This window comes from Pungitius pungitius, chromosome 19 (genome assembly GCF_949316345.1).
Source record: "Pungitius pungitius chromosome 19, fPunPun2.1, whole genome shotgun sequence".
Taxonomy (NCBI): Eukaryota; Metazoa; Chordata; class Actinopteri; order Perciformes; family Gasterosteidae; genus Pungitius; species Pungitius pungitius.
This window is the reverse complement of record NC_084918.1, coordinates 13,099,859-13,124,481: the sequence shown is the minus strand read 5'-3', so window position 1 is coordinate 13,124,481 and position 24,623 is coordinate 13,099,859. Positions and strand designations below refer to the sequence as shown.

Here is a 24,623-nt window from a genome sequence, read left to right as displayed (position 1 = left end):
TGCTCCAGTTGCCTGATTAATCTGGAAGGGTTACTGGGAGATAGACGTTTAAGCCGCCTCTTATGATGGTCAATGCTTCGACCTACTGGTCACAACAGCAAACTGCAACTGAGGAGGACTAAAGTCTTTATAAAATCACATCGCATGGCAGGAACTTTGAAGCAGTGTAAGAAATGCACAAATGACAATGTAAGCAGCTGTAACAGGTCGGCGTGATTCTGTATCTTTGTGTGGACGGATTGATAATTACTGATCACTGTCTAGTCATTGGTTGTCCCACAATGTAACAAAATAAAATGGTATACATGTAATGTAATGTAATGTAAATTTCTCCTGACTATGACATGGTCCCAATTAGGTAGACTAATGTCCAGATATTATTATTTCCTTTCACAAAACTGGTAAAAGGAAATCTGATCCGAAATAGACGCTCAAACTAGCTGTACATCTGTCCATTTCTTTTTTTGGAAGTGCATCCCAGTCCCAAAATGGCACAGACAACAGCAACTAGCAACTTCTGACGGGTGTGTTAAGTATTTTGGTGCAGAGCTGTTTAACGTGGTGGTTGTTAAACTGTGCAGGGGCTGTGCATGCTCTCTGATCTACGGTTGGTATTTTGCCCTAAACAGTGAATGTAAAACATCTGCTTTTATCATGTGGTGTAGCCACAGTAGGAAGGAAATACTTCAAAGTTTAAGAGAAGCAGTACAGCAGCGGTTTTTGGCCCTATGTGTCTCATAGAAGATGTAAGTGTTGGTTTTAACTCTGAATGCCTGAAATGAAATAGTGGACTTAGCCGCTCAGATAATAGCACTGTATGTATCTGTTCAGTCCTAACATTTTTTAAGTTACAAGAAGTAGCAAAGAAACGGGGGAATAAACAAAATATAGACTTTATTTTCTAACATTGATAGTCCGTCATCTTCAGCTAAAAGGACTGGAATGTCACTCAGCCTTCAGTCTCTGTGGAGTTTGCTTCGGTTTGTAATGGCCGATGATCTGAATCAAGATGAAGGAATTGATGATCAAGAAGAGTAATCCAGCCAGCCAGATCAACAGGAAGGTGTTGTAGCCCTCAAACTCCAGAAAGTAGGCTGGGCCCAACCAGATGCCCTGATGGTGGAGAGAACAAAAATAATAGGATCTTCATACAAGTTACATTTTGCAAACATTTTGCAAACCCCAAATACGTTAAATTGTATTACCTGTCCGGCAAACCAGAGCAAGAGCAGTCCCACTCCCTGTTTCAGCGACAGACTCAGGTGAGGGATGACCAGAGGGAGAAGACACAGGTACCACAGGAAGTACTATGGAAGGATAACAAACGACACCTCAGACACGTCACATGAAACAAACACTCTGGTCTGAAAAGAGCCCCTCCACCCGCATTAGGTACAATAACTTTCACTATAGAGAGTGGAAGAGAGAAAGTCTATAAATGGAGCCTTCCTTTGTTTGTTGTACTTTTAGGAAATCTAGGATCTCTTTGTAATTGGATTCTACAGCCCCAAACAAACAACCCAATTTTATTTTTCTCAATCCTGAAAATGCGTTTAAACTTCAGAAGTGGGAGGGGGTGACTGAGGTACCTGTGAAGTGCAGACTTTGTTGAAGGAGACAAAGATGGCGGTGTGCAGGAAGCAGCAGAAGGCCAGATCAGAGTGAAAGGACCATGAAGCTACCAGCAGCAGGACGAGCTGAGGCAGGAATGCTGCCAGGCCAAGCCACTGGCTCCACCTGCTGTCTGCACCAACAAAGAATTCGGCCGGGCTGAGGAAGCGGCTTCATCTCTTTACGCTCCCAATTTAAAACAGACCCAAGGAAAACAATTCTAAAATATATATATTTTTTTAAACAGATTAGATAAACAACCACTTAATTGCTGCTGACTTCTGCACATGAGCTAAAAGTTGATGCTGGTCGGTTCTGTAGCTCTGCCTGCAGCAAGACGTCACACACTATGAGGCTATGACGGGACAGAGCGGCGAGTACCTGTGGTGAGGTAGAGCATATAGAAGTATGGAGAGAAATTGTGTCTGATGTCCCTTCTGATCAGATGGTAGAAGTAGGTCTCATGAAGGAACTCCCATCCATACCTGGCAATTCAGAAAAGGAGTATTATGTGCATTTCTTTAGCTATGGGATGATGCACAAAGGCTGATATTAAGTAAGTCATATTAGGAATACTTTGACACGGTGTGCAGCTTCTCACATGTAGTAGAAGAGGGCTGTGAGCGAGCAGAAAACTCCTCCGGCCACACATGTAAAGAGCAGCAGCTCCCTGTTGAGGAAGCTTCCTGTAAACCTAATCAACCGCCTCCAGCCCTTCTCGGACGTGGTCTCCGCTGTGCGCAGCGATAGAGCGATGGGCAAAGCATACGTAACAGGGTAGATCTTCATATGCACTGACAAACCATAGAGCACGCCTGCCCACATCAGGTGCCGGGCTAGAACGGAGGAAAAAAAAAAGGTATCAACATCACAAAAAACTATTTTACAGAGCGGAAAATATATCATTTTGAACCTCAAAAGCTCCCTCTCACCTTCCATACAGAGCAATGTCCCCAGCACCAGAGCTGCCAGTATTGCCTCCGCATTCCCTCGGCTGGACACTCCCATGGGCAGTGGGTTGAGCAGCCACAGAGAACAAACCCGCCGTGCAGTCTGAACATAAAACACCAAAAACACTTTATCCAAAATGAGAATTTCCAGGAAAGTTTGTTGACACTGTTGTTCCACAGGACACTAACGTACCTCAGCGTTCAGACCTCTCAGCCGGAGGATTCTGTAGATGAGCAGTCCCGACAGCACGTCACACACAACGAAGAGGACCTTGCCAAACACCATGCTGAGGAAGACGTTCGGGGTGAGCAGCCAGGCCAGCAGAGGGGTGTAGCGGTACGTTGATCGGTTGTAGGGGGACTGTCCCTAAGTTCCCACATTGAAAATACTTAGTACAGCACTCAGAAGAATGAGCAACAGAGTGTGCTTGAAGTATCAAAAGTACTCATCATGCAGAATGGCCCCAGTCAGTGTTAAAGGATTGTTTATTAGGCGTTAATATGCAATAAGTAGTACTTTAAGTGGTAGTTGGTGGAGCTTATTTATTTAAAGTGTCATGTGAGGGAGTTTGATCTGTAATGTTGACAATATATCAAGTTTCCTAAATACATTTAAGAGAGTAAACATAACAACGTATTATTTATATATAAGACAGCCAGTACCTCAGTGATAAATCTTGCAGCATCTGTGAAAACATGGTAGTCAATGTCAGTGTACTTCACCACCATGGTCCTATCCTGGTAGTCTCCATAAGCGACCAGGGCCAGTCGTATCGCGAAGGAAGCCGTGAACAGCACATGCTTTTCGGTGAGCTTGGATATTAGCCTCTCCATCACCAACCACTCAGCAGGTAACTTAACCTGTTAGCTCTGGGAGCTAACTATGCTAGTTTGTCGTCTTTCAGCCGGAATACTTTAGCCAAAGAATAGGTTTCCCTCATTTCATTATCCGCTACGATGTATGGCAATAGAGTCGTGATGAGTTTTTAATAAGCGACTCGTTTAAAAAAACTCAAACATGACAACTAGGAAGTTATCAGGAGGTGCAAGTGCTGATTTCTTCTTCTTTGCTTTCTACTCTTGGCACAAACAAACCGACTCATCAGCACCACCTGCTGTGCTGGAGTAAGATGCATTTACAGTGTGTACAGTATATTGCAGTACCCTGTCCAAGTTCGGACAGATTTGTATGCCGATGATATCTTGATTTGTTTAATTGCCCCAGCCCAACTCCTTTTCAGAATCAATGAACATACCAAATAATTTGGTAGATATGCAGGATAAAAACCAAATCTTCAAAAAACACTAATCTTGACTTTGTACACTTCTAGAATTATTGAGAGAAATTGAACTTAAACTAGAACCAGAATTCTCTGAAATACCTAGAAATAATTTACTTATCCAAATATATCTCAACATTAGCACAAATAAATCATACCCCACAAATGACTCACAAATTAAAGATGACATAGTCAAGTCACATCCTGATGAGTGCTATAAAGCTGAAGTGGAATTACTGTGTAACTATTTTTTGTTACCTTTTATTTATTACCTGAAATTGACCAAAAGTAGTCTTGTGAAAGATTTCGAAAGAAATGGGCTCATATATGGTATTTTCAGGCTTTTATTTTGGTACAACAGAATGTCCTGGGTATCACCAAGTCACACCATGGTGATTCTGTCATGGTGTACTCTCTGCTTGAAGTGGAATTACTGTGTAACTATTTTTACATTTATTTATAACCTGAAATTGACCAAACGCAGTGTTACGCCTCCACCCCGGCTCGGGAGAGGAGGAGGGCGTAACTACCCAAGACCACGCCCGTTGGATGCGGTAACCTGTACACTATGCACCACGACGCTACCACAATTAACACACGCTGCCACAACAGAGTACGGAATGGTGGGTTTATTTTCCACACAATGATCATGAAAAATGACAATACAAACCATACAAATAGGTAGACAGGGGATAGGAGGGCTAACAGGGAACAAGGCCTGTGGAGTAGGGCGGTGCCAGCGGTCTGTCAAAGCAAAGAGACAAAAAAAGAACCCTGAGCTTCCCTATTCCTCTAAACCTACCTACCACAATCTAACCCATCACAATACACTGGGCGACAGCCACTGGCTTCTGACCTAGTGTGTCTAACAGAGGATTTTCCTACGGGTGTATGTAGACTACAGGATATCTTACCTAGCCCTGCTCCACAGCGCTCGTGGGGTAAGTACATGAAACACAGACCTGGGTGTACAACATACCACAGTTTTAACAAACAACATATATTTCTAAGTCTCTCTGAAAGTCTCTCTCTTTCTCTCCCAACACGACCTTTCCGCAAGCTCTCACAAACAAACATTTTATAGAGTAGAGCCGCGCTGGATTGGCTGGAGAAACACCTGGCCACGCCCGCATCGTCAGCAGCAACTCACCACACCTGTGAAGAACAACGACATGGGGAGGAGAAAACACAAACAGCAGCCGGACGTAACAAGTAGTCTTGTGAAAGATTTTGAAGGAAACCATTTAGCTCATTTATGGTATTTTGAGGGGCTTTAATTTTGGAATGGTAGATCAGAATGTCCTGGTTATGTGTTGAAATAGATTTCTCTGTCTTTTAAAGTAAATTTCCCCTCATTAAATCTCACGGGAAACTGCATGTCACATTCTGACCAGTCAATGGCCTACTTGGAAAAATATCCTCACAAATACCTACACTTAACATTATTTGGATGATTACAAAGACATATGTTACGTTGCATATGTTGTGTTTTTAATAACATTTTGATACATCCATTTGCCTGAATGGACACATGGAATAAAATAATACTGGCTTTTGCAACACTCCAGGTATAGTCAAAATATGCTTTTTTTATGGGCTAGTATCAGAAGGTTATACGTATATCTACAGAGCCTTAAGGAAGATTTCTTAATATTTTGATTCACCTTCCTCCACACATTATGATAGACATATGAAATTTACTCACAGGCCGGATATAACTACCGCGAGCCGGAAACCTACAACAAAGTGACGGAAGAGTTTCCATCAATAAAGAAGATAAAAACCATTAATGTGATTTCAGCTCGTGAGAAGTAGTATAAACCTCAATCAGTGATTTCTTGCCTTAACCGTGAGAGTAAAGTTAACGTGATCTGTGAAGCTCAGAATATAGTCAGCGGGAGGGCGGGGTGGTGATGGAGGTGGGCCCCTACTGGACCATCCCAACACCCCATTGGCCCACCAGGGATAAAATGTATAATAATTTGAATGCAACAAAACGCAGACTTTAGTCAAATGTTTCCCCACCAAATGAGCCCAGGAATAGAAAAAATAAAGACCAATGAGGAAATTAGTTTACTACTATAGCATGACTCCAACTAACCACCTGACAGACGAAGGCATGTGAACTTGCTGTTAAACAAGTGCGGTCCAGCTTGGTTACACAATACCTTTGTGACTAAATAGTGCAGAAATACAGGCAGTGTTGTAAATGAGGAAGTCCGTTATCACTACATCTTAAAACTGGACTCACAAATGACAAATCTCATTGCAAGCATATGTCACACATTACATTTTTACAGATGGTTGCGGGTGGAGGGGGGGGGGGATGTTACTTAATGCTTTGGCTTCCTTGTTTAGTTTATATTCCAGACTTATGTTTCAATTTGTACATTAACACTAGTCAGGTGAATCCTTACTCTTTGTTTGAAAGATACTTCTCTAAATGTAATAGGAAAGTAAATTATATTCCTGTGTAGGGCCCAACATAGTCCTTGAATTTAAGATGAAAATCTTTGCTACAAACTTCGTTCTCAACCAACTCACCAGATCTCTGAATGGGCTATTTGTGTAAATTGTCTTCATTTTGACCTTTGAACTCAGTGATGAAATTATTGGTGGGACATCACAAAGTCTTGATTAATCAAAAGCTATGGAGGGAAAGGAAGAAGGACAAATGGCTGAATCAGAGGAGGAAACACAAGAGCAAATGTAGACGGACAAATGCTACTATTAAACTTTAATCTTAGTAGGTTTGTGGTCATTATTACAGGTATTGTAGACATGAGGGACAGAATACTGTCATAGCAAGTGACATCTAGTTGCTAATAATCAAAGGTTCTTGTTGTTTTCGATGAAGTAGAGATTACTGGAAAAATTACTGGAAATTGGATCTGAATGGATTGGAAGCTTTATCTTTATTCACCCATCAAGCAGGTTGATTCTCTTGGTTTCCCAGTAGGACATGCCCTTCCTCTGGCTGATCTGGGCGTTGGGGATGGGAGTGATGGGAGTCACTAATAGAATAGAAAAGGCAGTTCTTCCATAGTGCATGATGGAGGAGTAGTCGTAGGGACTGTTGATGTTGTTGGTGTTCTGCTTCTGGAAGTCGTAGGCCTTCTGAGGGTCGATGGCTCCTGCTGGACGATCCCTGTTTGTTGAGAGAGACTACCTGTCGGCCACCTGTTCTGCCCAGAGAAGCATCCAGCTCTACTCTCAAAGCTTATGAAGAAGGAAGAAGCATTATAAAATGTCTTGGCTTCAGTATGTCACGGTTTGGTCTCTCTTCCTGTTTTAGTTTGAAGTTTCATGTTCCTTGTGGTCTTGGGTTAACTTCACTTCCTGCCTTGTCCTGTGATTGCCTGAGTGTTTCCACCTGTGTCCAATCACCTGCACCTCCCTTGTGTATTTAAGCCCCGTGTGCCTGTTGTCCCTTGTCGCGTCATTGTCTTACGTCACTCGTCGTTGGAGCACGTCTAGGTTTTGTTTGGTGAATAAAGAGCACCTTCTGTAAACGTTGAATCCTGCGTTTGAGTCCTGCCTTCTTCGACCTGCACCAGCCCGAACCTGTGACACAGTAAATGTTGTATAAATGTTGTGGACAGATGAGTGCCCTCAGCATTCTGTTTGAAACAGATTAAGCTGTTGTAAAAACATAGAGCCTCTGGTGCCACTTACAGGATGAATGTCAAGAATAGCGTTTAATTTGCTACATGCATCCAATTGTTGTGTTTCATGATCACCACAACCTTGTATGTGTGGTGAAAGCAGTAATCCACATGACTGGTGTGCCTGCTGGGTGACAGATCCAAAGGGTTTACGGCAATTTAATCCACGATTTTATGACACCTGTAGCCGATTTACCACTTCAAAAGCTTCACATAAACTCGACATGAAGTCGAACCAAAGAAATCTCCACAAACAAAAGTGTTCTATGAGATGTCTCAAGTGTTTTTTATTGAATTCTACAAGTAACCAGTGAGGTAGAGCAATGTGCTGAGTGGACGGCTCCCACGGACACAACAGGAGTCCTGCCCTACAAACAAGATATAAGTCTTTTTACTCCTTCTATTTGGTAAACGATTCAACATGAATGCAATACAACATGTATTATGTATTTCCCTTTGTCTGCTCTCATCCACATTTTATATGGAGATTTAGTTAGTGAGTGTTGGTGTTCACGCTAAGTCCTCTTTATTATCAATAAGTCGCATGTTATTGTGATCTAGAAAACATTCACAGGCTTCATCTTCTACTGAATGTTATTTCCAAGCTTCTTCCTTACGTACACCACTGAACCGTGGACACCCACAGCTCTTGTCAGGGGGGCTGAGGGCCCTCGAGGGAGGTCACACTCCTTTTTTCTAGTGCCGGCCAGAATCAATGAATTAAAAGAGTCAACTGGCTCAAATTTAAAAATCTAAAAGTATTTAATAACTAACAAAAGTGATAAGCAATACAGTTACAAAGTGAAATACAATGTGAATAGTGAAATATTTCAGGAAAAAGAAGAAAGTCTAATGCGACTTATCAAAGTGGCTGCTGGAAAATTCTTTTCCAGTTTTATTCTTTGAAAACTCAGGGTGTGTCTTTTGGGTGCATTTGAATGTTATCGGCTTCTCCTTCAAACATGTCTCCTCCTGCTTTGTCCCCTTCACATCCACATGTGAGTCTGCTGCTGCAACCGGAAACGGATCTCCCTTACATGCCAATACATTCAATGTAGATACCTTTGGCTTTATGCCTCAACAAGTAATTATAACAGCATGGATAGTTTGTCTTCATCTTATAACCAGTACACTTAATTACAACACACAACATAAATCATCACAGTTCATCATAAGATAACACAGTTTACCTTATGCTAATGTTTTCAGGCTGAAATCCAAAGATTATCTTTTGAAAAGTCAGACAGTTTTACACACAATTGTTACATATAATTCGTTCTGCCACTGCTGTAATGTTTGTGATTTAAGTAGAAAGATTTTCAAAAGCTGTTTACAGACATGTGAAATTATGGAACATATAATGCTAGTGGGATTAAGTTGTGTATATGGTTTTTATTACATTGCAATGAATACATATGCAGTAAATGATTTTGAAGAGGAAAAAGTACAATAAAACGTGGTTGATGTAAAAGAACTGAATAGCTCAATAAAGAAACTTTGAAAATACAACAAAGTAAAAATTCCACAAACATCAAAAAGGTCAAATCTTATCATTGTACATGTTGACATATAAAGAGCGCTGTCTTTTAGAATACTTCTCTATTTAGAGCCATGGGACTTTAATTTGTACTGATCTGATAAACACAAACCTCACTGTGTTAAAAGTATAAAGGCTGTGGAGGTTTGAAGTTCCCCTTTAACTGTGAACAGTAAAGATGACATTTTCTCACGGTTATTTTTCTCCATAAATCAACAGATGAAGCTCGTTTTTTGTTATGTTTGTAAAAAGCATGTGAAGAATCCAACACAAATGTAACCAGAGAAAAAGGCTCATGTTGTCTTCACTTGAGCGTAGAGATCCTCGGGGACGTCAGCAGTCCGTGTGACGTTGTCTGCTGCCTGGGACACTTTGACCTGCGCATACAGCGTGTCCTGCTGCTGTCCACTGTCCTGCTCAGGGACAGAGGACGGTCCAGGTCCGAGCCTCGAGAAGTTAATCTCTCCATAGTGGACGCCTTCTTCTTCTGTTGTCACTGTCTCTCCAACAGTTTGATTCTGCATAAAAGTATAAATGAAGCCAAAAGGAAGTGATTGTGAAAGCTGTATGCTTCCAAATAATTACAAAACCACCAAGTTGTCTGGTGTGTTTCACCTGACTCTGATGTGCAGTTGGATGTGGTGACTTCAAACGGCTGCAAGACAAAACGTTGGGTCTAATACACAGAGTACCAAAAAAAGACTACATTTCATAGGAGACACATTATTTAATTCTTTAATTATGCTACTGACCAAACAAAGACAACCAGGACGATGAGCACGATGATCCCAATGATTCCTCCAAGAACTGATCCCAATAGTAGATCATTAACTCCACCTCAAGACAAGATGAAAAAAACAACAGAAGTGACTAAATGAAGACACTATGGAAATGTAACAATATTGATTGCTGAAGTTCCTTTATTAGTTACCTGTAATACTCAGATGGATCTCTGAGGATGTTTGATTACCAAGCTGATTGGTAGCCACACAGTAATAAACTCCTCCATCAGTGACATTAAAGCTGTAAAAGGCTCCTTCAGATACATTGATTGGTCCATCTCTGCTGGTCTTGAACCAGGTGAAGCGGCTCACAGGAGGCTTGGCTCTGCTGGAGCAGGTCAGGTTCACCCAGCTACCTGCTGACACCAGACCTGATGGACGGATGGATGCTGAGGTGTCCTTGGGAGCATCTGAGGAAAATGTGACATTAAACTTGATGCAGCTGACATTGTGTCAACACATGAATCATGGTATGCTGACAGGATCAAAGAACAAACACTCACATGAAACACTGAGAGTCTTTGTCTCCTCTGACGTCTTCACACCTTTTCCTTCATTCACAGGATATCTGGCAGAACAGGTGATGATGAATCCATCATGTTCATGTGACAGAGTGATCTTCCTCTGGATTTTAGTTGTGAAGGTGCCATCAGTGTTTTCCTCTGTCATGTTGTGAGAGTCTGGTTGGAGGTTCCAGGTGAGTTGAGGAGGAGAGTGTGGACAGGGAGTGGAAGCTGAGCAGCTTATAGAGACAGACTCCTTCTCCTTCAGATCACCTGGGATCTCAATGCTGGGCTTTGGAGGAGAATCTGTGGTTTCAAGTCAAATACAGTTTGTACACTGAAAAAAGAGCAACACGACTTAAGTCTACAGTCTATGATAAAAGTACTCTTCTACATGTGAGATCAATATATTATTATGTTATTGTTAATATAATAATATTTTTTGTTCATTAAATATTGTGTTTGTTTGGGGCATTTTCCTAATTTTTAACAGAGTCATCAACATTTCTCTTCTGAATTTCTTACACTGCTTAATTAAATAAAAACCTCAACCTCATAATGAAGCAAACAGAGAAAACACCATGTCCAAAATATGAACTGATATGTAAAAAAAAGAGTTCATTTTCACTAATTAGTGATTAGTAACGCTGGTGGTAAATAGTCAGAAAAAAATGAGCATTTGAGACTCCCCCTTTTCAAGCGTTAAATGCAAAGGTCGTCACGTACAGGCAGCTTTCTCGTGGGATTATTAATAGAAGTAAAAAAATCCATTCATATCCTGGAAGTGTAAACAGTTCATTCCATGGTTGGTGTCACTATGAATTTATGTTCACATTAAAAGTTTGGTTCTAGTTTTTTCTGTTTTAATTCTAAATAATGACATCAGAAATCGCTTTATAAAAAGGAAAAAAAGTCTCTTACCTTTAACTTTTATTTGAAGAGAATCACAAATAGCTGTTGCTCGATATGGCCAGTTCACAACCCTCAAGTAGTATGTGTCTGTGTATGTTGTCTGTAAACTGGAAAATAAAGTGGTGCAGTCTTTCTGACTCAAGTTTCCAGTAAAATTCATGGGATATGTGGTAACTGTCCCACTACTGTTGGAAATCACATTATCTGAAAGTGTGTAGTCAGTTTTAATCCACACTCCAAAGATTTCTTTTGCGCTGTTGAATTCTGACCCTGATTTAACTCTGAAGTTACACAGAATTTTCAAACAAGATCCAGTCAGTGCTTCCATCTCTTTTGGTGCAGTAAAGAATAGAGCTGTATAGTCAGGACAATCAGCAGAATCACCTGTGAAACAAACTAATGATTAACAGTGTTGATTCAAATGTGTAAAAACACAACAATGACATGAACACAAAGAGAAATCTACTTCAGCAGTAATGTTTAGCGTTGTGTGTTCTTTTTTTCCCTGAACAGTTTGTGTTGATTCATCTTTTTGGTTTTACAACTATCCCCCACAAGGCCGAGCCCAGTGGGACCAAACCCGTCTCTGTCTCCAAATAACTACGTCAGTTTGGTCTCCGTGATGAAAGAGCTCAGGAGGAAAACACACATTGTAACATTCACATGAATTTAGGTTGAAATTATATTTTCCAAACAGTAAATGATTGAAGTGAAATATAAAGCTCACCTGAGAGGAAGAAGACACTCTGCAACACGATGGCTGTCACCATCCTAACAGACTGGTCTGCCATGACACTCACCACCTGATTCACAAACACAACATCAGTGTTCTAGGAAGCGTTCAACATGCTGTGTACAACCACAAGCTCCTGTGTGTGAAGAGACCACAGCTCACAAGTCTGGGAATGAGTACGACTCTGAGTGTTGGATGAGAATCAAACTATGAATGTCTCCCTCTTACCAAAGAAGCCACATCCATAACAGAGGGACAATTAGATCAAGTGCAGCTCTTTGTTTTAGCAGCGTTCTCCCCTTAACTGCTCATATCTGTGAGTCTATGTAATCTTTATGTATCACACACATCACAATAATAATAATGTAACAGTGACTTGAGTTTAGTTACTGTTGGCGCACATTTAAGTTGTTTTGTACTCGTGGTTTCCGGCGTGCTGTTTGTGTCTTAAACTAAAAATAACTTACTTTCAAACTTCTTAACTTAACGTCGGATATGTCAATCCATTTATTTATATAACGAAAAGAAAAACAAACAATTTGGTTCACAATCCGCCGTGCCTCACGGTCAAAAGTTATCTGCCTCGCTGTGCGCCACACCTGTACTAATTAGCCCTGGTGTTAAATAGGCTGGTGGCAAAAACAGCGCCATCCCATTGCAGTATTCAGAATGGCTCCAACAGTTACTGTAAATAACTCTGAGTCTCTGTTGCTCTGCATTACAGGACCAATGAACCTCACACACTATTTGTGTTATTACAATTTAAACTTTAAATAAAGCAATCACCACGAAGGCCAAAACATTTCCTCATTCAAAGTTTCTACTTCCTCTTAATCCCTAATAACTATTTAAATCTTGCAAATTCTGTCTTCCTGCTATGTGCTACAAAAATTATTAGTAAGATTTAAGCTGCCATTAACTTACATTGAGTGAGTGTTTCTTCTTCAGTGCAGTCTGCTGTCTGACAAGTTAAATGCAGAAGTCACAGGTCTCTGAACAAGATGCTCTGTGAGAGGAAGGAGGAGGAACTGGGGGGTGGATCGAAATATATCACTGCTGGTAATCCTGTGAATGGCAAATAAAACAATAATTCACACAATTGTACTGAAACAACTACAAAACTGTGAAAAAATACCACAACGTCCAATAATTCCTCAGCCAATGATTAAATAAAATGAAAAGAAATCATCTTCTATCCTTGATTACATGCAGATATAACTTTACGTGGACCTTGTGAATGCATTGAATTTTTTTTATTTTGAAATCTGATTTTCTTTTTATTGAAAAAGTTCTTTAATAAAAGCAAACTGGACATGTGTTTTGGGTCCATGTCTTGCTGGTTTTCAGTGTAGCCAAATACATTTCTACTAATTACTTTCAGATCTTCAGAGGTTCAAATGAAAACTTAACAATGACCCAGAGACAACATCTCAACACAATGTATTTTAATGACAGGATGAGTGACAGGTGCTGCTTGTAGCTGTGAGCGAGTTTCCTGGTGGTGACGTTGGCGTTATTTGTGTATTTAAATGTAAATCTAACTGGTGTAAAGGAAGCCACTCAGCTGTTGGCTGTTGGGCCCCATCACAAGGTTTTTGCTGTTCATCTTTTTGTCAGTTGATGGATTTTATATTTCATGTCATGCTGTTTGTGGGGTTTTGTTACATCTTTTAAACAGTAAAAGGTTTTATGTAGTACACATCTGGGCGGCAAAATTATCAACAGTAATTGTTTAGCTTTAATTAAATGTTTATATCTAAAATACATGAACAACCCAATCAATTGTCATCAAATTGTGATTCTATTGATGTTTTTGATTGGGAACATCACCTTTTCTAAACAAGAGCAGGGAAACTATGTTGAAACACTCGACGTCCGACACCATAATCAAATGTCTCGTACAAACATGTACTCCCTGGTACTCCGTGGTTCTGGCACTGAAGGACCCAGGACCCAAAAATCAAAAAACGTACAAACGAAACCACACCTGAGACCAGCCTGTGAACTGGGATCAACTGATGATGGCCCTGGGAGCACTGAAGCCTTCACACCTGCCACAGGTGATTTCTGCAATGAGCCACAGGTGAGCTGAGAGAGAGGGGCGGGGCCGAAGGCGGGACCCTGAGGTGGAAGCTAGATTGACAAAACAGAACAAAAACACAGACAGGGCGAAAAAACACAACAGATATGCAGATCAGGGGCCTGTTTCAGAAAGGAGGTTAAGTGAAAACTCTGAGTATGTTAACCCTGAAATGAGGGAAACTCTGAGTTTTCTGTTTCAGAATGGGAGGTATGTTAAACCTGAGAAAGCAGAGTAAGTCAAGCCTGTTTCAGAAAGAGAGGTAACTTATACTCAGAGTCAGTTACCATGGCAACTTACTCTGTGAACCTAACCTGGTCGGGAGCAGGTTTTCTTCGGGAAACCCAGAGTTTATTTCGTCTCCTCCCCTTTTTTAAAGAGGAAGTGGTATTTAATCACCTCATTCATTCTTTCGGTATTCATTCATTGCGCACATTTCAGTCACGCAGAGCGCATCAAATCAAGTGAATGAAATGGCATGTCCTTTTATGGACGATCCTGTGGATGAAGAGGCTGCATTAATCCGTAGGGAGTTGCATTTACGTCGGGAGAGGATTTTGAGACCCAGAGTGGATTTTTTGTCATATCCATATTCATTTTTATTTGAGCGGTACCGTTTTTCTTTACAGTCAATAAGATACATCCATAATCTCATCCATCCTTACATCAGAAACATCAGACATCGCGGCCGTGCTCTAACATCCGAGCAGATGCTTTGCGTTGCATTACGTTTCTTTGCAAATGGTAGTTTTCTGTATAACATTGGGGATGCAGAACATATCAGTAAGGCTACTGTTTGCAGAGTTGTATGGAAAGTGTGCCTCGCTCTTAAGCGCTTTCTCCAAATTTTTGTGCTGTTTCCTGGGCACAAACCCGTGAAAGCCATCAAAGAGGAGTTTCACAGGATTGCAGGTCAGTGATGTATAAATCGGTTTAAATGAGGCTAACCTGATAAATGACGTTCAGTTAAGAGCATATTGCTGCGACCCCTGGAAGTAAACTAATAATAGAATTCCTTTTAGGATTTCCGAATGTGGTTGGATGCATTGATGGCACACATATTCCCATCATTGCACCTTCCGAAAATGAAGCGGACTATGTCAACAGGAGGTCCATCCACAGTAATAATGTGCAAGATTGCACCTACATGAAAATTAAAATTAGGTTGAATAACACACTCTTCTTCCAGTTTCACTTCTGATATTATAACAGTTGGGCAAGTCACTTATATTACTAACTACAACTGGCTTCTTCAACAGTGTAATTAGATTAATGTAATAATGACTATCTCTAGAAAGTATTGGTCTACTTATTACTAATTACTTTCTAAATCCCATATCAACTTCAACCACTTGAACAATACAAGGAGAGACAAGAAACTGCACTTTTAATGCTTTCAAATAAACATTATACAATTGCATGAATTATTCTTGAAAAAATATATCTTTTAAAATTTGATGTTAAATCCACTATTGTTTTATACAGAATTGCTTTATAGTTTATGCAGCATTTAATGCAATTACATCAGATTTTACTTTAAATTACGGAATTAAATTACAGTTTTTAGATTACATAGAAATTAATTACACACAACACTGTATAACAGTAATTCAAATGTAAACTTACGCATTGACTCGAGCAGCTATTTTCTCCCAAGCTAACTCTCTGTCCTTCGCCGCTGCAGCCGTGTTGCTTTTTTTTAAAATATATGTTCGTACTCTCCATATGCTTGCATAAGCACATCCAGTTCTGCTGGTGAAAAATATGAAGACCTCTTTTTGTCTGGCGCTGTTGCCATGGTGACTCGTAATATCTGCGCTCCATTGATAATGGCTTTTTATAGTTGTGGTGCACGCGCTTAACTCAGAGTAGGTCAACTCAGAGTTGATTGAACTAACTCATTTCAGCTGTTCTGTAACCGAAAACTCAGAGTTTCCCATCTCAGGGTAAGTCAACTCAGAGTTCAAGTTTTAACTCAGAGTTGGTTGAACCTCCTTATTGAAACAGGCCCCAGGTCCCTAACAGAATGTGCTTCAACATTTTTTTTAATAAAAAAGGAACCTAATTAACGGTAAAACCACAGCTTCTCCATAACCACGTTGTTCTGTGTGCAGCAGGAGTTCTCTGTGTTTAGCTCCTGTTCACTTTAGTGCTGAAACAAGCATGACTTGACTGTATTTAGTAAATCGTAAAAAATTTAAGGACATTTTAAAAACATTGCAGTACAGGACGTTGTGTGGCCGAATGGTAATAGTAAGGTTTGATATCAGTCGGTATAGGGGCCGGGCTCGCATCACTTCCTGGACCAGCTTCTGTGCTAATTATCAGTGGCGGCTGGTCCATAGGGGGCAATGGGGCGTGGCCCTAACTTGAGTCCATAAAATAAAAGAAAACATATATATATATATATATATATATATATATATATATATATATATATATATATATATATATTAAACATTCATCAAACCGCATTATTTGTAAATTAAGACACCTGCGCAAAAGATATGCTTTGCCTGCACGTTCTGTTTCAAAGAAAGAAGGAGTTAGCCAATTACTGATGAAGTTAATGAATGACATTATCATTTCAGCGTCTTAAAATACATTAAGATTTGGGCTCGCCCTTCGCCGCCCTACCCTGCATCTTTGTTGAGACGTTTTATATATATATATATATATATATATATATATATATATATATATATATTATATAAAACACTGAATTGTTTGAATAAGATGTCCTTGTTATGTTAAATATTTAACTGCAAAGTAACAATGCATGTTTGATACCTTTTTTTGCATTGAATCATACTGGGATGTTTGTTGAAACCGATTGGCTGGCCCTACCAAAAGAGAAATCCACCAGCCGCCACTGGAGGCTATGCAGGCAAATCAATGTCAAAATCCAGGAGCGCATGGAAATCAGACATACGCGAGTAAAATCAGTCTTGAGCGAGCTAAAGACTTGAATATCCTCGCTCGCGTCAATATTTTCTTTAAAAAAGGGGGCGGACCCAGTCTGCATTGTATCTCTACATCTAATTGGTTAAAAACACCTGTATTTGGATTGGCTGGATGTCTTGACCTGTTGAGAGTTATGCATTCCCACAACTATGAAGCCCATTTCCACACAAAAATTAATATAATTTTAAAAATTAATATATACATGCGCAGGCTTGTTCATAGTTTGGTGAAGTAATTCACAGATTCAGACTTTTTGGTTGAATAGCTCATCAGCAAAACCCTTATTTTACCAATACAGACCGGTCTGTGAGCTGGATGAATGAATTCTTTATGTGCAGCTGAATTAAGACTCTGTTCGCGGTGCGTACCAAATAAAAACACCAGCACAGTGAGTACAATAATCCCATGAAACCCATGGTGACAAGCTGGTTTACTACATTATAAAACATAAGTGACCAGTCAAAGTGGAGAAGCAGGCTCAGTTTGATTTGTCAGTATTTTGCAAACTTTCCCCTAACAAATGCTGCGTCACTAATGTTTGCAGAAGTGATTATCTGTGTTAGATAGTGTGATGCCCCACACACATAATGAGGAGTGGATGGTGCCTACCTAACTGTCTCCCTACAGGTGAGCCTGGGTGGGGCATTGTCCTGATGGCTAATGGAGAGCACCTGGGCCCGGTGGCTCTCCTGAGGTCTATATATGCCATGCTTCTGCCAGTTGGAGAGGGGACCTGTTCCTCACCAAGTTACAATTAGCAACAAATGAGACGGTCGACATAAGGGCCAAAGGGTTTGCTGCTTAAGTCAAAGCTGCAGCGACAACAAAAGACAGCTTTCTTAAAGCAAATGTCCCCTCATTAAATCTCACGGGAAACTGCATGTCACACTCCAACCAGTCAATGACTTGTGTGTGCGGTGTTGTATTGTGTCAGAACAAACTATACTCTTTTAAATATCAAGCTGGGTGTCTCAAGGCAGAGAGAGAGAGCAACTAGGACCAGAGGGCCCTTTATCAGAGTGCATGTGTTGCCGGTGCTGCTGATTACCTTAGGTGTTCCTACTTCCCTGACAACCCTCTGCCACACCCACCTGCAGGTACACCAGCCGGAGGCGGAGAGGGTCGTCACACAAGGTTATTCGTACATCTATAGATCCTTAAGGAATGAATGTCAGAAGAGCAAGATCACACAATGAAGACACTGGAATCAGAGGACAGAATTAGTATGAGATGCATTTAGAAAGAAGTTACTTCACCCATACAAGTGTATGATTCTGTAGAGGGAGGAATAACTTATTGTTCTCTGGCTTCTGGCCTTTTTGGATGGACGGGAGAGTGTTTGTCTCTGTTGTGTGTAAATAATTCTAATTCACTAATGTGTCATTGGTATAAAAAAGGCTCAGCAGAGGATGTTCTTCCTGAGGCAGCTGAAGAAATTCAACCTGCCATAGACGATGATGGTGCACTTCTACACGGCCTTCATCGAGTCCATCCTCTGCTCCTCCATCACCGTGTGGTACGCTGCAGCCACAGCCAAGGACAAGGGCAGGCTGCAGCGTGTCATCCACTCTGCAGAGAGGGTGATTGGCTGCAATCTGCCGTCTCTCCAGGACTTGTTCGCTTCCAGGACTTTGAAGCGGGCCAGTAGGATTGTAGCCGACCCCTCCCACCCTGGACATGAATTGTTTGTGCCCCTTCCATCTGGCAGGAGGCTGAGGTCCATCAGGACTAAGACCTCCCGCCACACTAACAGTTTCTTCCCTTCGGCAGTACGTACTAACCCATAGCTTTAGCGTACTAACCCATAGTATATATTTTATTATACTTTTATTTTTATCTTATTGCTGCACTATGTCGTCATTGTTGTACTGTCTTCTGTCATGCACCACCAACAAGACAATTTCCATGTATGTCCAACATATTATGGCAATAAACGTTTCCTGATTCCTGATTCCTGATTCCTAAACATGTCGGTTACATACCGCAATTTCTCCGCACCACCCTTGCTTACGTTTTTGTTTCTCCATCCTAATCCACAGATTTCTTTCTGGCTCTGAGCCACTGAATGCATCTGACTGACACACGGAGAGGGAAGGGTGAAGCCTGCTAAGAGATGATTGGGCCAGCCCAGTGTCAGTATGAAAAATGAACCAATGGGCCGCTGTCCCTGCTTTATGGGCTGGTCGAAAGCAAAAAAAAAAAAAATTGTATAGGCCTATCGACCGGCCCCCAAGTGCGTCGGATCATCGGGCATTTGCCCGGTATGCCAGATTACCAGTCCAGCCCTGTTAATGCCCCATGAACGTTACTGTGAACTCGTTCATTCTGGTGTTTATGAACGGCGCGTTCTTTCAGGTTAACATCGTTCAATGGGGTGCCAGATTTCTATAGAAAACACACCGTAAACGCGCCTTAATAAGTAGCGGAAAAAACACCCAATCTGGCAACACCAGCCACCAGTGTCGCACCGCGCATGCGTCATCAAAAAAAAGAAATGCATGGAGGCGACAGCTGCGTGTAGCAAAGAGGCGGCGTATAATAATTTAAAAGAGTTTTATGAAGTTACTGACAAGGTCGGTGAGGATGGGAGGAATCTGACCTTTCTTTGCAAACATTTGCACCTTAATGATAACTGTCCTGTTTTTATTCCTTATTTAAAAAAGACCATTCAAGCAGCACGTGTTAGAGAATGTACTGTAGGGGTGAACGCTGCAGCTGCTGCTAGTGTGGAGTGAATGGACAGCAACATTAAAGCAACAATGTCCCCTCAATGCTAATGTAAACCCTGGTTGGATAAGGATTCAAAATTGGATATGAAGATGAAATCTGATGCATAGCTTCAGTGTTGAAACTGATCAAATAATTGCTGTCTGTGGTTCTATATGGGCTGTGGCAATAATTTTGAAAAATAATAGCTCGCAGCAACGTATGGAAAAAAAAGAACTGAACTAGTTGAAACTGTGAACTGAACTTTAAACTAGTTCATGTAGAAAGTGAACTTTCCCAACACTGGAAAGCAGGATTTATTTCTGTTTTGCAGACCCCATTGGACGGGTCCTCGCTACTCCTTGCACGTCAGGGCACTGGCCGAACGCTTACAAATGCGGCGCCTGCGTCCGTCAGGCGAAGCGGTCGCAAGTCAGTGGTGCAAACTTTACCTTTGACATTATTATGGTCTTTGGCCTTTCATTTCAACATATAACCAGGACATTTTGATCTACCATTCCAAAATTAAAGCATCTCAAAATACCATAAATTAGCTAAATGGTTTCCTTCAAAATCTATCACAAGACTACTTTTGGTCAATTTCAGGTTATAAATAAAAAGTAACTAAAATAGTTACACAGTAATTCCACTTCAGCTGTATAGTACACATCCCCAGGGTGTCACTTGGTGATACCGAGGACATTCTGTTGTACCAGTCCAAAATAAAAGCCTCTGAAAATACCATATATGAGCCAATTTCCTTCAAAATCTTTCACAAGACTACTTTTTGTCATTTTCAGATTAGACTGATTAAATGCAGCGCCCCCTAATCTTCAAAAATTATGAAAAATGTGATTTCTGTTTTTAATTTTAAATTTTATCTGTTTAATTTCAATGAATACCTAATGACTTACTCACAGTGTCAGGGCCAATTTGCTTGCAAATGTGAAAATAAAGTTTCTATGCAACACATGATTGCATTAAATTACATGTTGTAATTTAATAATTTTGACTTGTTAAGAAACACAAGAACATGTTGGGTATTGAGTAGAAAACAAAGGTCAGCAGCATAAGGAAGGCTAAGGCTGTGTAAACAAGTGGAGTACAGCAACAATGGGAAATACTCAAGTACACACAAACATACATGTAATATTTTTGTTTAGTTTGATTTCAATTGGAGAAAATGTAACAGTGCAGTTTGGTTTAATAATTTTATTATATTTTTATTTTTATCTTATTGCTGCACTACGTTGTCTGTTGTCATTATTGTACTGTCTCCCGTCATGCACCAACCGCCAAGTCAAATTCTTTGTATGTCTGACATATGATGGCAATAAACGTTTCCTGATTCCTGGGGTTATGCTGACGGCGCGGCTGTCACCCGGCGGGCCGTGCACACTCCGGCGGCGGTCCACATCTGGCCTGTGAGTTTGACACATGTGCTCTAGATCATCTCTAGAATGGCAATGTTCTCTGTTACATCTCATATTGAGTTCATTCTCAGCTTAAGAAATTTGAAAACCCTTTTCTCTTATTTGCCTTGTGTTAAAATGAAAAGGTCCTCAAGCAGTAGTGGTAACCCTGACAGGTGAACACATGCAAACATTTTGTGTGGTCCCACTCCACCAAGTGAAGACACCGACGAACAGAACATGTTCATCTCCACCTGGATGTTCATGTGTTTGCCTCCAACTTGGGGCTCGAGCCGAGGACAAAGACATTGTGCGATGCACTTCTCCATCTTTGCCTACAGATGTCACTAAAGAACAATTTCACTGCCTGAGATAGCCATAGCTGTAGCCAGGGCCGGCCCTTCATATAGGCGACCAAATTTGTGAAGAGCGCCCTCTAAGTGTGCCCGTAAGCATACATCTTTCTCTCAAAAACATTGATTAACAAAATATAACTGAATCAAAACCCTGGTGAAATAAATCATCAACCATCATTAAAACAAATAAACATGGCGCACCTGCCATATGTTGAAATTCTATTTTCTATGTGTTTGGGGAGGGGGGGCGACGATCCCGCGCAGCGGACCTTACGGTTGCGCGCTTGCGTGCGTTGCGAGGCAATGGTCACACTCGCTCAAGATCAAGCAAACGTAAAACCAACGACGAAGAGGAGGAGGAGAGGAAGGCCCTGCATAGAGGTCTGTATCTCAGACAAGTCGTTTCATGTCACGCGTGGGATGCTTTAGATTAACACTGTCCTTTACATAGCTAGCGCTTGTTAGCCAAACTGCGTCATACCTTAAGGAGCCTTCCAGCATAGCGATGGTGCCATGCTCTTGACAAATTCTAATCGCTAATTACTCATTTTAAAGTACCACATGGGTTTAGTAAACCTGCTTTACATTAACAAGGGAAGTGACTGAGTGTAAAGAGAAAAGATTTGCTATGAGGGTGTCAAACATCCGACCCGCCGGGGGGTCCAGTGCGGCCCACTGGATGAGTGTGAAAATAAATAAAATAATATCTCAAAGAACCATTTAATATCCCAACAAACCATATAAAAAACACATAGAACCATCCGTAGAACCCACTGCCTTCTAAGGAACCATTTAAGAACCTTTCTTTTCTGTGTGATGATTGTGTTTTTTGGGGGGAAATACAGATATTTTGAATGGTTTTTTACTCGCTCTTAGTCTGGACTCTCCCCTGAGACCTGTTGTCCTCGGGCCACAGATATATATATATATATATATATATATACTGTATATGTGTGATTGAATTCTAAAATGACTTTAAAGAGAAGGAACAACCAGCCTTCAAAAATATGAGCATATATTTTTGTCTATGATAAAAATCCAGGGTGTTTTCTTTTAACCTTGCACACTATGTTAAAATTGGATGTGAGCCTACTAAAATAAAAAGACAGTGTTTGAGTGAAAATAAATTCAGGTTAATAAGTTGAAGAAAAAGTTAAAACAAGTTAGCAATAACTTCCTAGGATCTGGGATCATACAATAACATCCTGACACAAGTAGTGTTGGTATCAATATTCTTATTTAACTTTGAAAAAGGTTATGGTTCAAAGTGGGCCTAGGTTAGGGGGGGGGGGATTTTCATATCGCCTAGGGCAGCCAATGGCTAGAGCCGGCCCTGATGGGGGGACACAGGGGACACTGTGCACACGGTCAAGATAAAAGGAACCACAAAAAAGACTGTTTTAAAAATGGATAACAGGGCCCAAAATTTTACAATCCCATCATCAAGCCAACGTGCCTGACGCGTTGGACACTTTGGGTGTGATGGCTTCCAAAGGCCTTTTGAATCCGGTGCCACAGTCCCTGCAGTAAGATGATTTTGAACGTGGTCATATCGCCCCCTGTTGGTTTTAAGGAGTATCATCAGACTGAGAACAGCTTGTTTTAAGAAAGCTGACCAACGGGGGAAAGGATTCTCGTTGAGGAGGCTACTTACTGTGGATTTAAAGGTAGCAGGGATGTTGTCTGGGTGTTTCCTTTTTGTTGTGCATTTATACTTTGTACGTTAAAATGTAACGAGAAAATGTGATATTTTAACTTTTCAGACACGTACACACAAACAGTTCCACTCAATCTCTTTTGGATCGAAGAGCTTTAATTGTGTCTTGACACTAAGGCCCCTGAATTAGAATGATCTCATACTATAATCCTAATCTTGTTTGTTCTTTACTTCCTTTGTCTCTGTCTCTCCCTTCCTGTTGTGGATCTATTTTCCTCTTTTCCTCTTCTGCACCGCCTTAGAATGTGTTTTTCTTCACATCTTTTTCTTCAATCACTCTTTTGCCCCTCCGTTTGTTTTTAAAACCAGCTTATTGGATGATCAAAAAGGGATGGAGAGAAGATGGAGGATGGGGAGGAATGCTCAGAAGGGCAGTGTGAGGGGGAGGAGGAGGAGGAAGAGGCAGTGACCCACATAATACAACGAAGCGAATCCAAATGATCATTCTGGTGTACCATCCCAAAATAAAAGCCTCTCAAATTACCATACATGAGCCAATTTCCTTAAAAATGTATCAACAGACTAAATTTTTTCATTTACAGATTAGATATAAGAGGAAAAAATCAATATTTTCATGTCCATTCCACTTCAGGCAGAGAGTACACATCACCATGGTGTGACTTGGTGATAACCAGGACATTCTGATGTACCATCCCAAAATAAAAGCCTCTCAAAATACCATACATGACCCAACTTCCTTCGAAATATTTCAAAAGGTGTTTTTTTTAATTGCTCCCTACGCACATAGATTAATATTTATTCCGGCAAAATGCAAATTTTTAGAGCCGAAGGTCTCAAGAGCACACTTTTACAACGGTCTTTTACAACTATGAAAATATGCCAAACAGGCTGTGTAAATTAGGGTGTGTTAGGGTGTGTTCAGGGGTTTAATGTTTACACATGCTAAAGCCACACCCCTTGCAAAGTTCATTAACCGGGGGGGTTATCAATTTTTTTTAACAGTCCAGATATCCATGCCAAATTTAACAACTTTTTTGAATATGATAAACGCCCCAAAAAGGCCGGCAGTTTGTGAGAATAATAATAATAATATTCCTTGAAAATACAATAGGTTCCTCTAGTAGTCGTAGCAACACTTTTTCCCTTTATCATCATATTAAACTCCAAGTGAGATTAATTTTTTTTTTTAAACGTACTAACTTTTGTGGAATACGGAGTGAATGAACTTGTCTTTTTTTGAGCAAGCCTCACTGACTCCAATCCCACTCTCTCCCAAGTCCCCCTCTGTCAGATGTTGCTTTTTTAAACTGGATGGCATATGTTAGTGTGAATGTATACTTTTTACCTAAAAAAACCAAAGTGATTTCCTTTTGAATGTGGCAAAGAATTGTTTTTTTTTTAACAACACACACTTTTATTTTACCTGTAAAAGCATAAGGATACATACACTGAGC

At 40.6% G+C, this 24,623-nt stretch overlaps 2 protein-coding genes across 2 annotated transcripts; both read right to left on the bottom strand.

The window, feature by feature from the left end:
* Positions 1-479: 479 nt before the first annotated feature.
* On the bottom strand, positions 480-3,657 carry pigm (phosphatidylinositol glycan anchor biosynthesis, class M). Its single transcript, XM_037456012.2, has 8 exons — positions 3,225-3,657; positions 2,755-2,928; positions 2,544-2,664; positions 2,213-2,447; positions 1,993-2,096; positions 1,590-1,744; positions 1,206-1,307; positions 480-1,113 (listed from the first exon to the last, which is right to left on the bottom strand). Exons 1-8 carry the CDS (start codon positions 3,393-3,395, stop codon positions 946-948), a joined length of 1,230 nt encoding a protein of 409 aa, XP_037311909.2. The 5' UTR covers positions 3,396-3,657; the 3' UTR covers positions 480-945.
* Positions 3,658-9,008: 5,351 nt separating this feature from the next.
* On the bottom strand, positions 9,009-12,925 carry LOC119198620 (B-cell receptor CD22-like). The gene is made up of 7 exons (XM_037456006.2): positions 12,898-12,925; positions 11,968-12,043; positions 10,329-10,634; positions 9,975-10,235; positions 9,796-9,880; positions 9,659-9,698; positions 9,009-9,561 (listed from the first exon to the last, which is right to left on the bottom strand). Exons 2-7 carry the CDS (start codon positions 12,029-12,031, stop codon positions 9,337-9,339), a joined length of 981 nt encoding a protein of 326 aa, XP_037311903.2. The 5' UTR covers positions 12,032-12,043; positions 12,898-12,925; the 3' UTR covers positions 9,009-9,336.
* Positions 12,926-24,623: the final 11,698 nt, after the last annotated feature.